This window comes from Cyprinus carpio, chromosome B8, assembly GCF_018340385.1.
Source record: "Cyprinus carpio isolate SPL01 chromosome B8, ASM1834038v1, whole genome shotgun sequence".
NCBI lineage: Eukaryota > Metazoa > Chordata > Actinopteri > Cypriniformes > Cyprinidae > Cyprinus > Cyprinus carpio.
Genome location: NC_056604.1, coordinates 24,637,667 through 24,650,787, shown reverse-complemented (window position 1 = coordinate 24,650,787; position 13,121 = coordinate 24,637,667). Strand labels below are relative to the sequence as shown.

The 13,121-nt window shown below is 39.2% G+C and overlaps 1 protein-coding gene and 1 long non-coding RNA gene across 5 annotated transcripts in view; one reads left to right on the top strand and one right to left on the bottom strand.

Moving 5' to 3' along the window:
- Positions 1–13,121, top strand: part of LOC109087811 (calcineurin-binding protein cabin-1) — a 91,413-nt gene that overhangs the window by 48,188 nt on the left and 30,104 nt on the right. For all 4 annotated transcript variants that reach the window (XM_042730214.1, XM_042730212.1, XM_042730215.1 and 1 more), the window contains 4 exons: positions 1,155–1,268; positions 10,350–10,513; positions 10,742–10,838; positions 11,428–12,168. In XM_042730214.1, the coding sequence (XP_042586148.1) occupies positions 1,155–1,268; positions 10,350–10,513; positions 10,742–10,838; positions 11,428–12,168 (1,116 nt within the window). The remainder of the gene's footprint in view (positions 1–1,154; positions 1,269–10,349; positions 10,514–10,741; positions 10,839–11,427; positions 12,169–13,121) is intronic.
- LOC122138279 lies at positions 4,346–5,306 on the bottom strand. The gene is made up of 2 exons (XR_006155465.1): positions 5,199–5,306; positions 4,346–4,997 (listed from the first exon to the last, which is right to left on the bottom strand). It is a non-coding gene; the product is annotated as an uncharacterized LOC122138279 (long non-coding RNA).

Sequence of the window (13,121 nt, the reverse complement as noted above, 5' to 3'; positions counted from 1 at the left end):
CTGTAATCACTTTTGTACCGAAATAGTGCTAATTCTCGTGTCGGTGTGTCGCCAAAATCTAAGCAGGTGAAGGGCTGCTGTTCGCTGGGGGAACTGCGAACTTTAGACCGCGGCCTCGCGTTTCACTCGTAGCCGCGACTGACTCTAAAACCTGCCCATAAACAAACAGTACTGAGATTAGAGAACATATTTTAACATCAAATTAAATTAAACTCAGTATTATGACGAATAAAATCCATTTATGTTATGGAAGGCAAAAGGCGTTTCCATCGTGCGAAAGGACCGCTGCTGACACAGCTGACTGACATGATCTCATCCTTATGGTGTGTTGCGTAAAAAAATATTATAATTTACACCACATCAAAGACTTTATAAATGAAATAAAACGGCACGGCGGCGCTAAGAACCGCTCTCTCCTGTAGGATGCAGAAAACCTGTGCACTAACTGTAACTTCGTTGGAGAGGCTTAACTCGGCAGTTGGGTAGAAAAAAAATAACCCAGCGTTTAAAATGACCCAGCAACTTAAAAAAAAAAAATACCCAGCACCTGAGTAAAAATATTAAAAATAACGCAAATAAAATACCCAAAAGCTGAACCCGGCATTTGGTTTAAAAAAATATCCCAGCCTTTTTTTTAGAGTGTACTGTCACATTATTTTCTCAAAACTAGTATGCAATACTCTACAGTATGTACTGTAACTGCATACTGCATTCAAGTCACATGACACTGTCGTTTAATACAGTTAGAAATGTTTAACGCAAACTACGCCATACTTTCAAATATTTTGTCAAAATCACTGAATTAAAGTCACTTGACCACTGTAGTTTTATAGAGTTTAAAAAGGTTTATTGTTACCTATTGCATGCTGTTTTTCAAAACTAGTGGGCAGTATGCAGTATATATTATAAATGCAAGTCTACCATAATGGAGATGTTTTTCCTTACCTACTGCATACTCCTTCACATACTGCCTACTATTTTTTTTTATTAGTATATGCTGCACAGTCAAGCAGGACTCTAGTATTCCATCAGGAGTGTGTGTGTGCGCGAGTGAAGCGGTCAGGCTTTACTCCGACTTCACTCAGTTCAAGTCATCACACGCGCTCTTGCCCTCCTGCATACAGAGCTGACTGAATATATTTGTGTTTTCACAGAACCTGCAATGGGCACGAGACGTGTTGCTAGGGAGCAGTGTCCCATGGCAACAGCTGAAGCACATGCCGGCACAAGGACTTTTCTGCGAGAGGAATAAGACCAATCTGTTCAACGTAAGTCACATATGAATGCAGCTGAGCTTATATGTCAAAGTTCACCGTATCACAGCTACAGCGGGATCCAGTCTGGAGATATTAGTGATGTGTGTATATCTGGCAGAGCGAGTCTGCTGTTCATACACGTGTGTGTGTGTGTGTGTGTGTGTGTGTGTGTGTGTGTGTGTGTGATGAATGCCATCATGAGTTCCTGCGATTCAGTGCACACACACACACACACACACACACACACACAGACAGACATAAATCCAGAAAGATTACGACTCCTCACTGAAAAAGCCCTAAACTGGCTGGATTTACAGACAGATGGCATCACTATGGTGTGTGTACATGTGTTGTTGCTGTTTTGCCCAGTGGCCTTTTGGCACATTGGTACAGTCCTCACAGAGCGGAGGCCGTAACATTAGTGTTGTGTTAGTGTTAGTGTGTCTTACCTTTGGCGGTGGGTGCGGCCGCTGTGAGGAAGCAGCCTGTGGCTTTGTCAGTTTTGGCACATGGAAGTATAAAAACACTCGAGCGTCATGTCTCGCTGGGCTTCAGAGCTCTGCTCACTGGGATACACCAACCTCATGCCCACCTGTTCTCAGCTTATGGAAAAATCCTCACATACACAAGCAGCATCCGGTCCAGGGCTCATGGAAACTTCAAGAGCTTTTGTGTTTTATTATGGTGGTAAATTTAGAGCTGTTTTTATGGTTATGTTTTTAATCTAACGGATATTCCATGTTGGCCAGTTGTATCCTTTAAACAATGTGCAGATTTAAAGTTCACCCCCCAAAAAAAGTTGTCTTCTATTGAACCCGAAAGAAGATTTTTTTTTTTTTTTTTTTTTAATGATGCTGATAACCAAAAAGTTGATGGTAACCATTGACTTCCGTAGTATTTTTCCCATACTATGGAAGTGAACAGCTCCCATCAACTGTTTTGTTACTAACGTTTTTCAAAATATCTACAGGTTTAGAACAAATTGAGAGTGTGTAAATGATGATAGAATGTACATTTTTGGGTGAACTAACCCTTTAAGTGTATAATTAATGTTAGAAAATAAAGTGCAGATTAAAAAAAGAAATTAAAAAGGCTTTGGCACAAATTGGCAGTATCTGTTGGCCTAAGTCTCAAACGCATCACAAAAACACAAACACAGTTTCTCTCCCATGTCCACACACTGGCATATGCGCTCGCATATGTAGCCGCCCACTCTCCTCCTCTCACTGGACCACTGGCTCGAGCCACAGAATAGCTGCCTGGATTTTATTTTATTTATCATTACTATCCAGGTTTCTTTAGATGTCTGAACATCTCTTTAGGAGAATGAGCTCTGCCTGTGGCTCTTTCTGTATCAGCGTGTCTTCTGAGGCCCCGTTTACACTAGTGCGGTTTCATTTTAAAACGGCGTTTTAGAATGAAAACTATCCTCATCTACACTGGATTTTCCGCTGCGTTTCAGAAACGATCTCCGTTTACACTACACAACCTAAAACACGTCACGTGACCATTCATGCAGGTACAGCCATAAATATGAATAGGTAGATTCCCTATTATTTAGATCGCGGATGTGTCTACGTGCTTGGAGCGATCGAATGGGGAATCTACCTATAGCTACATCTATGGGTACAACAATGTGCATGATGTTATTGTTTACACGGTCATCAAGGATACGCAGAGCGAATGTGGGCAGCCACGCCATCGTTTTCAAAAGTCTTCGTTTTGGTCCATTTACACTGAAACGCAACCCCGGAGTTTTCAAACTAAAACGGGGTCTGCAGCGTTTTCAAAAGTCTCCGTTTTCAAGGGTTGAAAATGTCGGGGTAGTGTAAACGATAGGCGTAACCGTAGCAAAAGTTATGCGTTTTAAAAAGGAAACGCAGTAGTATAAACGTGTCTTCTAAAAGTAACGAGTGAAAGTATCTTTGACAGCAGGCTGGATGACATGTGTATCCTGTGCTTCATTGTATGTGTGAAGTGCTGGTATGTGAAAGTTCAGCGGTAGCAAACACCTGAGGTTCACATGTAGAGATACGGTCAGCACGATTTGCATCTTGACTTTCCTGTTAGCAGCAGGATGTTGGAAATGCCAGGTGTGTGTGTGTGTGTGTGTGTGTGTGTGTGTGTTGTTGTCATCACAGTTGAGAAGGGGAAATGAAAGCTGTATGGCAGAGATACACCTCTGCACTCTCTGAGCCTCAGTGACTGCAACATAAACATTTCCCCAGCTTCTTGTCTCGTCTCGTCTCGTCTCTCTTCTTGTCTCGTTTCCTCCCTTCTCATCTCATCTCTTTTTACTTCTCTTCTCTTCTCTTCTCTTCTCTTCTCTTCTCTTCTCTTCTCTTCTCTTCTCTTCTCTTCTCTTCTCTTCTCTTCTCTTCTCTTCTCTTCTCTTCTCTTCTCTTCTCTTCTCTTCTCTTCTCTTCGCTTGCCTTTGTTGTCTTGTCCTCTTGTCATGTCTCTCTGTCTTTGCATCGTCTTGTCTCATGATCGTCTCATTGTCTATTCTCACTGTCTCTTCTGTTCTCACCTCTTTCCTTTCTTCTTGTCTCTCTTCCTACTTTTCTTTTCTTGTCACACCTTGTGGCTCACCTTGTCTCTTTTTGTTTTCTCCTTGTTTGTCTCGTTCTCATCTAGTCTCTTTTCCTCATATCTGTTTTTTTTTCTCTCTTATTATCCCATCTCTTCTTCTTTGTCTTCCTCTCTCTTTTTCTCTCAAGCTGTCTCACCTCTTCTCTTTTCTTGTTCTCTTGTCTATTCTGTTTTGTCTTTTTTGGCGTGTCTCTTGTCTTCTCATCTCTCTTCTCCTTAGTTCTTTTCTCCCCTTGTTTGTTTGCTTTTATTGTTATTCCTCCTTATCTCATCTCACCTCACCTCACTTTCTTCTCTTGTCTCACCCTGTCTCACTTCTTCTTGTCTCACATCTGGTTTCTACTGTTTTTTTGTTTGTTTGTTTTGTTTTGGTCTCATTATCTTTTATATTCTCTGTTCTTTGCTCTCCTTTTTACTTTTATTCTTGTTTTTCATGTACTTGTCTCGCCTCCTCTCTTTTTCTCTTTCTTAGTCTCTTATAGCATTATCTTGTCTCATTTTCTTGTCTGTTGTGTTCTCGTCTAATCTTTTCTTGTTAATTACAATCCCTCACCTTGTCTCCTCGTATCTGTGTTTGTGTTCATATACAGCCTTTTCCCTCTAACCCACACTAACATCCTGTTGCATGTTTTCTGTCTCCTGTCGTTCACCCCTTTCTCTCTCTCTCTGTGTATGTTTGTGTGGGTGTGCACTGCTGGGCTGAGAAACAGAGTCCGTCTCTGATTGGATGGCTGCCTTCTGAAGGGGCCGTCTCTCCGTCTGTGTACAGAGAAGGAGCGAGAGCACGGGGAGGGAGGGAGAGAGAGCACGAGTGAGCGCGCTGGGGTCAGAGCAGAGAAAGAGAAGCGTGGGCGTTTTGTTTTGCGATGGCAGGGCTGGAAAGAGAGGAGAGCAAGTGCTCGTCTGTTTGAGGCACACTTGCTCAGCCATCTCTCCTTTTCTCCTCCCTCCACACGCGTGCAGCCCACTCCCTCAAGCCTGGACTTCAGCTCGCCTTCTCTCGCCGGAATGTAAAAAAAAAAAAAATCAAAACATCCCATTTACTCACATACTTCATACAGCCAGAGCGTGGAGTAGCTCTCCTCGGTGATGGTGAGTTTCTTCCTTTTGCTTTTCCTGTTTGGTTTCCTTTTCCTTCTGTTTTTGCTCCTGGAATAAAAGGTGGAAAGGAGAAGTGTCAGCTTGCTTGTATTTGAGATGGTTTCGTTCAGATTTGGTGGAAAGAGGCAGTTGAAGGTGGGAGCGCAGTGCGTGAGAGTTCAAGGAGTAGAGCAAGAGAAAGAAAGTGAGCGTTTGAGAGCATTGACTCTGTCACGCGTGACGCAGATAATAGTTAGCTTGTGCTCTCACCGGAGTCCTGCGTTTCGTCAATACGAGCGGCAGTAATGACCAGAAATGGAGTGATGAAGTGCACTGGATGAGTCAGAAAACTGGGAACCTCCTTCCTCCTTGTTCCCGCTTTCCTTCTGTGTTCCTCAGTTCTGGGGTGGAGATACTTTTAAAGTAGGTGAGGCTGGGTGTCTAGGGGGAATCCCTGAGGTAAAATTCACAAAGTGTCTTGTTTCTTGTGCAAAAATTCACTTGCGTTCTTGTTTCGCTTAAGTAGTCAAACGTGTTGAATCGGAACTGCTTATCAGAAACATCTTGCAGCCTTCTTGAAATCTCCACATCTGCTGGTATGCGCTGCTCATATTGAAGGCTTTTGAGAGTGTTTTTTTTTTTTTTTTTTTTTTTTTTTTTTTTTGGTGAAGGAAACTCTTCTTTACTAATGAAAACACTTTTTGCAGCTCGTGCACAGAGGACTGGCCTCACATGGTGAGGGAAGCCCTCTTCTGATGGCGCCAATTCAATGATTTTGCTGTCAGATTATATCGATCGCATTAGGAGCAGCTGTAGGCCTGAAACAGACATGACAGCTTGCTCTTCTTTCGCTGGTCAGTCGACTTTAGTCTTTTAAAGGCTAATTTTAAAGTATATTTGTATGGTTTTTATGAGTAGTGATTTCAGTCAATTGTGTCATTGTACGTCATCTTAAATCTTCAAGAGCTTAATAATGGAAAAAATGCTAATCAGAAGCAGATGATTGGCCGGATTCGTTCTTGTTAGTCGTCGTCATCAGCTTGCTGTGAAAGCATTGTTTTTTTTGTTTTTCCCTCTCTTTTTTATGACCAAAATCGTATAAACATGGCTATTATGTATTTGTTCACATCTGGAGGTGTGGGGATTCCCAGAAAAAAAGAAATGGAGAATAAACAAGGCTCCTAGTGTATCAAATTCCAGAGCACTTGCCATACTTAACCTTTCAAAAGGGACATACCATTAACCCCCATTATGTCTCTTCTTTTTGTGACCAATCTTGTTAGTCTGTAATGCAAGTTCTCACTGACACAAAAAGCCACACTGATGTCAAAAGCTGGTGTAGTTATCATAACAGCAAAGCCAAAGTTCAAAGCAAGTCGATGTCACAATACTAGCATCATTTTTTGCATTTAACCTAGAACTTATTTCCAAGCTTCAGTGGTATAATAAAGGCTAAAGTTTGTTCTTCAAGACATTATATATTTAACTCCATTACATTCACACAGTTAATGCATGCACCTAGTCAGAATAGTTGATTTGTCAGAAACATGCTTTGATTTGTAATCTATAAATCAGCTATAGTTATTTGGGTAAACAAACTTTATGAACATTAAAGTAAACATTGACTGGAAATGATGTAATAGTATTATTCTGGCGAACCCACATCTTGTAAACATGCTGATGAGAAGTACAGTTGCTGCAGTGCAGGAATGACTGAGCTCATGTGTGTAATCTGATCGTAAAGCCGTGTTATTGGACTGTAACACAGCGGTTTGAGGGTCCTGTGCCAGAGACCTGTTTTAATAGCATTCCATCCGCTGATCCTTCTGGGCACGCCTCTTTCCCATATCTGTCCATCGGGATACACTCCCTCCTTTCTCTTTCCTGTATCCATCCGTCTACTGTGTCCTGCTGGAGGGGCTTTGGGTAATCCCTGCAGTGAAAGGGCAAAACCCTTTCTCACACACACACACACACACTGACTCATTCTTGGCAGGTTCTCCCTTGACTTTTTGTTTGGGAATTAGCCACTGATGCTGGCCTGTGGGAGTCTAGAGTTTATCATTCAAAGGTAAAGTTGGGTGATATATGTTTATTATTTATGGTATATTTTAAGCCACTTTTTTTTGTCAGGATGGTTTTGATGAGCATTTTATTTGGTCAATTTTATTAGACTTTTCTCAGAGTTTGATTCATTTTTGTGAATCAGTTCAAACTGCTTGTTTCAGCGAATTTGTTTTAAATTCAGATTTTAAGGATTTAATTTTTTGCCAAATCCTCAAAAACATTCCATGTTCAATGTTTTAGTTAAAATATATGTACACTGAAAAAAAAAACAAAATTGGTGTAGAAACAATTTTCACTCAAAAAACTGATAGCAAATTTCACAAAGAATCTGTAAGTAATACATTGAATAAAGACTAAAAATGGTGTTTTCTTGTAAAACATATTTTTTTTTTTTTTTTTTTTTTTTTTTTACAGTAAAGGTGAATATTGATGTTTGTTCTTGTGATGGTAGATATAAATGAAAATGGTTAAATATTGTTTCTTGTGTTATTTGTAGTGAAGAGGATTCTGGAAAACATGCCTTGATTATGTTTAACTAGATTTATTATGTAAGTGATTTAATAAATCAATATAATAATCTAAATAATAATGTTATTAAATAAATAATATAATATTAACAAACTGTTGTATTTTACCTCCATTAAACATTCTCACTGGCCACAGTGTTTGTCAAAATAATAATTTGAAATATCGGCATGTGTATATAAAATTTTCCTAAAGGATGAAAAATATAGATGCATTTGTTTAACTGCTGTAATCTATGCAGAGGTCGAAAATGTGACTGTTGTATAGGCAGAATTTCAGTGCATTAACAAAATATGAAGTTTATTCATTTCTTTTAATCCATCCTCCAGCTATTTTTTCCCCCATTACCCTTGCTTCTTTTTCTCATGTGCTTCTGGGTCGGTTCTTTCACTCTGCTCTTGATTTGATGACTAGCAGCTGCAGATCATTCCGCATGCAAATAAACATCCAGGTTTCCGGAAACATCCAACGTTCCAATTAGCATTTCTTTCTTTTTCACATTCTCTCTTTTCTCACTCCAGCATATTTTTTAGTTCTCGCTTACATCCACTTTCTCAGTTTCCACATGCTCCAGTGCCATTATCTACATATTCTGGAATGTCCAAATGTCCATACATGGGTGTCTGCCAGGCCAAACCGAAGCAGTGTCCTTTTTTAGGGCAATTAGGAAGATTCAAACTGAATGATTGGCTGCAAAAAACTGGGGTGCACTGTTTCATCATTGAAATCAAGGCTTGCAGCTCTGCATGCTATAGCTTTCTGTTTGAAAACAGACTATTTGCTCTAATTGATGTTTACTCGGAAGTTCTCTGCTTGCTGGAGACACACTCATGCTGGTGAAGGATGAAGCTGTCGTGACCAGAGCACAGATGCAAATGCTTGCATTTCCAATGCATTGCAAGTGCGCATCGCATTGTTCATTCATAAATAATATATTGAGCCTACTTACTTTATTAATCCATGTTCCTGCTCTTATTATGAATGATCCATCATGCACAGTAGTCCAAAGACACTACTGTTTACAAGTATGGAATAATTAAGGTTTTTAATGTTATAAAAAATATATTATACTCACTAAGGCTGTATGTAAATAAAAATACAGTAATATTGAAATATATTACTACAGTTTAAAATAAACTTTTTATTATTTTAATATATTTTAAATCTATTCCTGTGATGCAAATATAATCATTACTCCAGTCTTCAGTGTCACATGATCCTTCAAAAATCACTCTAATATGCTGATTTGCTCGATTATTATCAATTATTTTAGGCGCTCAATTATTAATAATTATATCAATGTTGAAAATGTTTTTTTGCTGCTTCGTTTTTATTTTTTCGTTTTTCAGGATTCTTTGATTCTTGGAGTGCAGCATTTGTTTGAAATAACATTATAAATGCATTTACTGTCACTTTAATAATTTAATATGTTCTTTCTAAGTAAAAGTATAAATTTTATTTATTTATTGGGATATCACAATTTTCACAAAAATATTAAGCAGCAAAAATTGTCAGCATTGATAATAATAAGAAACATTATCAATAATTGAGCAGCAAATCTGCTTTGCATCACAGGAATAAATTACATTTTAAAGTATATTTAAATAGAAAACATTCTAAATTGTAATTTTTTTAAAGTTGTATTTTAATAAAATTGTAATAATATTTAGAGTTTTTACTCTTTAGCAAATAAAAGCAGCCTTCGTGAGCATAGAAAATTTATTTAAAACAAATCATGATTATTTTCAAACTTTGAGTAGTGTATAAAGAATGGTTTTCTTGTTCGACTTTATTCTGAGATGTATCGCTCACTTTGCATAATTGAGTCAGTTCACAATAAATAAAATCAAGCCCTGTCCAACATTTTTCTTGTTGAATATTTTGATTATAGAAGTGAAATGGGTTTCAAACGCCATTTCACATTGGCTTTAACACGTTACTGTGATATAATGTCATATTTTTAGATAAAACGGCGAGAATCTTTTCAGACTGTTGCTCCACCATGACAGTACGGTAGTTGATTTAAAAGAGACAACGGGAAAAGGAAGACAGGTTTTGCTAATGTCTGCTATTGCACGCTTGCAGTCATCCTGAGAATGCACCGTACTGTGCTATAAGTTCTTTCACAATGCAGTGCCACGTGAAATCGAGCTCGCATAACTACAAGTGTCTGCGTAGAGTATGTTCTCTTGACGTCTTCATTAGTTTGCCATCTCCGTTCATTGTCAATAGCTCCGTTTAGTCTGCTGTTTTCCAGCCAGATACACTTCACACACCAGACCAGCACGACTGGAGGGAAAGATGAACAGCTCGAGATGAAGCAGAGGGCTAGAGAGATGGCTCGAGAAAGAGAGAGAGTGGGTTGAGGCATATTTCTCATCAGTGGGCAGATTGTCTTCATGGCCGGAGACCGACACAGCCAACAGCAGATGGCCTTACAACAATAACATTTCTCCACTTCTCTCCATTTATGCCTTCTCCTATGAGCGCTGCACTGTCTGAAGTCGTCCACTCATTCGTTCCGTATGTTTTTACCTCTTGTGAATGTTAATGGACTTGCCTGGAGGTTTGTTTTGCACAATTGGAGATGTTCGTGAAGCACTGAATTGTGTTTATAATTGGCCCTTATGTATTTTTTGGACTGTGCTGTAAAGAGAAGCTCAGCAGTGGCCTTGGCAAGATCGGTTTTCCTGTGGAGGTGCTGGCTTGTTTGGCAAACGAGACTGGAGCCAGATCTGACAGCCAGTGCCGGGCTTAAAGCTGCCCTGATGCCTCATGCAGACGAACTCCTCTTCTCTCTGCTAATGGCTCTCTCCTTCTCTTCCTCAGGGCATCTGGCGTATTCCAGTAGATGAGATCGATCGTCCTGGTAGTTTTGCATCTCATATGAACAGATCCATCGTGCTCTTGCTGGATGTTCTGTCTCAACTGAAAGATCACCACACTTTACTTAAAATCTCCCTGATGCTTCAGAGAACCCCTGATCAGGGAAAGTAAGATGGTGCAAATATTTAATTTATTTTGTTTTGCTCATTTAATTAAATTAAACCTTGCATGTTTGTTATGTATGTTTTTTGAAAATATGAAAATCTATAGTATTTTATAGAGTTATCATAACATTTTTTGTGTGTTTGTTTTCCTGTTTTGTTATATATGAAGCATATGGCGTGAAGCATTTTAATGCAAGGACATATCATATCGTTTTATGTTGTGTGTTATAGGAAGTACTTAAGAGATGTGGATCGACAAGTATTGGCCAAGCGAGCATTTTTCTTCACTGTAAAAGTGCTGGAAGACAATCTGGATAAACTCACAGGGGTATGAAAGCTAAAATCTCTTTTTTGCTTTGCTTTGGTGTAAGGTTTTATTTTTGTTTTCCGTTTTTGTTTTTTTGTGTTTGTTTCTTTTCTCTTTCTTTTTTTGTTTTTAGAGAATTTTTTATTTTGTATGTGTGTTTTTTTTTTTTTTTTAGAAATAGAAGCTGTAAAGTGGCCTTGCTAGCATGTGTTTCCTATGGAGAGACTGCCATGTTTTGGAACTTAAGCCAGATCTGACAGTCAAGGATACGCTTATGTTTGTGCTAACACTTTAGTTAATGTCATCCCGACTGCTCAAAGAATAGAATGAGAGCTTCGCTCAACTTAATGCCTGTGCTTCTTTTTCTATACATTTTACATCGAGTTAAAACAGATCCAGAAGTGCAGAATTTTTCCTTCCTCACTCCTAGTGCCACAGCCTTTTTAAAGGTTGCACTAATCATGATATATTAGCATACGTCTTGTTTTCTGTCGGCAGAAACAGCCTTACTTACATGTGTTACTTTACATGGGCCACTTTAAATGTGGTTTCTTTGTCACATTAGTAGTTTGAAGATGTCTTTTCATATCTGTATTATTCTCTTTCTCAGGTAAGTGACCCCCCTAAACCACCCTCTACCACCTCTATGGGTGAAATGACCACTGCGGATGTGTCCAACCGGCCCTCTGCTGTGGAGGACCCCAAATGCTCCCACACCACCCAGCCCAAAGCTGGACTCCCCAACACCCCTAAGGCCACAGGAAGTGATACCGGACTTCCTTGTATGCCTCAGCAGTGTTTAGCCACTCTTCAGCTCTCCCTGGAGCCTTTAAATCCGGCGGCAGAGGCCGCCGTTCACCCCAGAGAAGGTACTGCAGCACTTGTAGAGCCTATGGAGCTTGGCCCCGGATCATGGCCGGGTGCCACAAAATTCAGAGACCCTCAAACGCCTGCTGAAACCAGACCACAGGAGCAGGGGGTGGTTAAATCAGCAACAGAGGAGGCCAATAAGGTCCCAGAGAGCAGTCGGGCGTCTGAGCTATCGCTGGAGGAGTTGAGCATTAGCTCAAAACAGCAGCAGCTACAGAATCAGGTGAACGCAGCTAAAGGAGCACTTTCTATGGTCACAACACCAACAGCCAGCAACCCCACACCTCTACCCAGCTCTACTCCTGAGGTGGGACTACAGCAGAAACCCAGCAGGAAGAGGAAGCTGCTGGATGACGTGGAGTCGGGCAAGACGCTGCTTTTGGATGCGTACAGGGTGTGGCAGCAAGGTCAGAAGGGCATGACCTACGACTTGAAGCGCATCGAGAAGATCATGTCCGAGACCTACATGCTGATTAAACAGGTAAGAAAAGATGCAAGTAGGGCTTGGGGGTGTGCAATATTGACAAAATTAAATTTCATTTTTTTCCTGGAAATTTGTTGTTAATAATTAGAAAAAATTGAAAGACATGAACTTTTCATTTGCCATCTTAAATTAATTTCCAGGGCTTTTTTCCCTTTGAGGACAATTTTTCTAGCCTTTTTAGATGTATGCATAATCTTTTATGTCAAATTCTTTTGTCAAAAGTCAATAACTTGAGTTTGAATAATAAGACGCTGTAGGCTGTTACCAATAAAATTAAATCATTATCAGCAAATAAAGCAATAAGCTCCAAGAAGCCATGGTTTACAGTGAATTTATAACAGCTAAGGCACACTTGTCGTGCCTAAAACCCCCATAGCTGTTATAAACTCAATGTAAACCACAGCTTCACAGGGCTTATTGCTTTTTTAAAATAGTTATTCCATATACGTAGCAAGGTTTCATAAAATAAAACAAAGCAAATCAAATGTAATGATTTTAATAAAAACATTTTTCCGCCAAACAGTAAAGTTCCTGAAAAACTTTTGTGGTTGCAACAAAGTGGTTGCCAAAAGACACACAGAAACAGAGAGGTGTATGTTTGTAGTGTAATTTACAACAGCTTAAAACACAGCTCAACCAATCAGAATCAAGGACCGGAACTATCCGTTTTATAAATCCATTTTTCACTGTCGAAGTGTGGATTTATTCAGGAAAAAAGAAAGTTATCATTATGATCATTATGAATAGATCACTAAATCATTGATATTTAGAAAAGAAACACTTCTGTTTGTTGCTTGGCTTTTTTTTGAAACTCTTTTTGTTTATGAAATATAAAAAAATGAATGACTAAAATTTAACTCACAATATTAACTTAACTGCTATATAATTATATAACTGGTTTCAAATGTTATTTTTAAATTCTACTATTACATATGTATAAAATCAATATC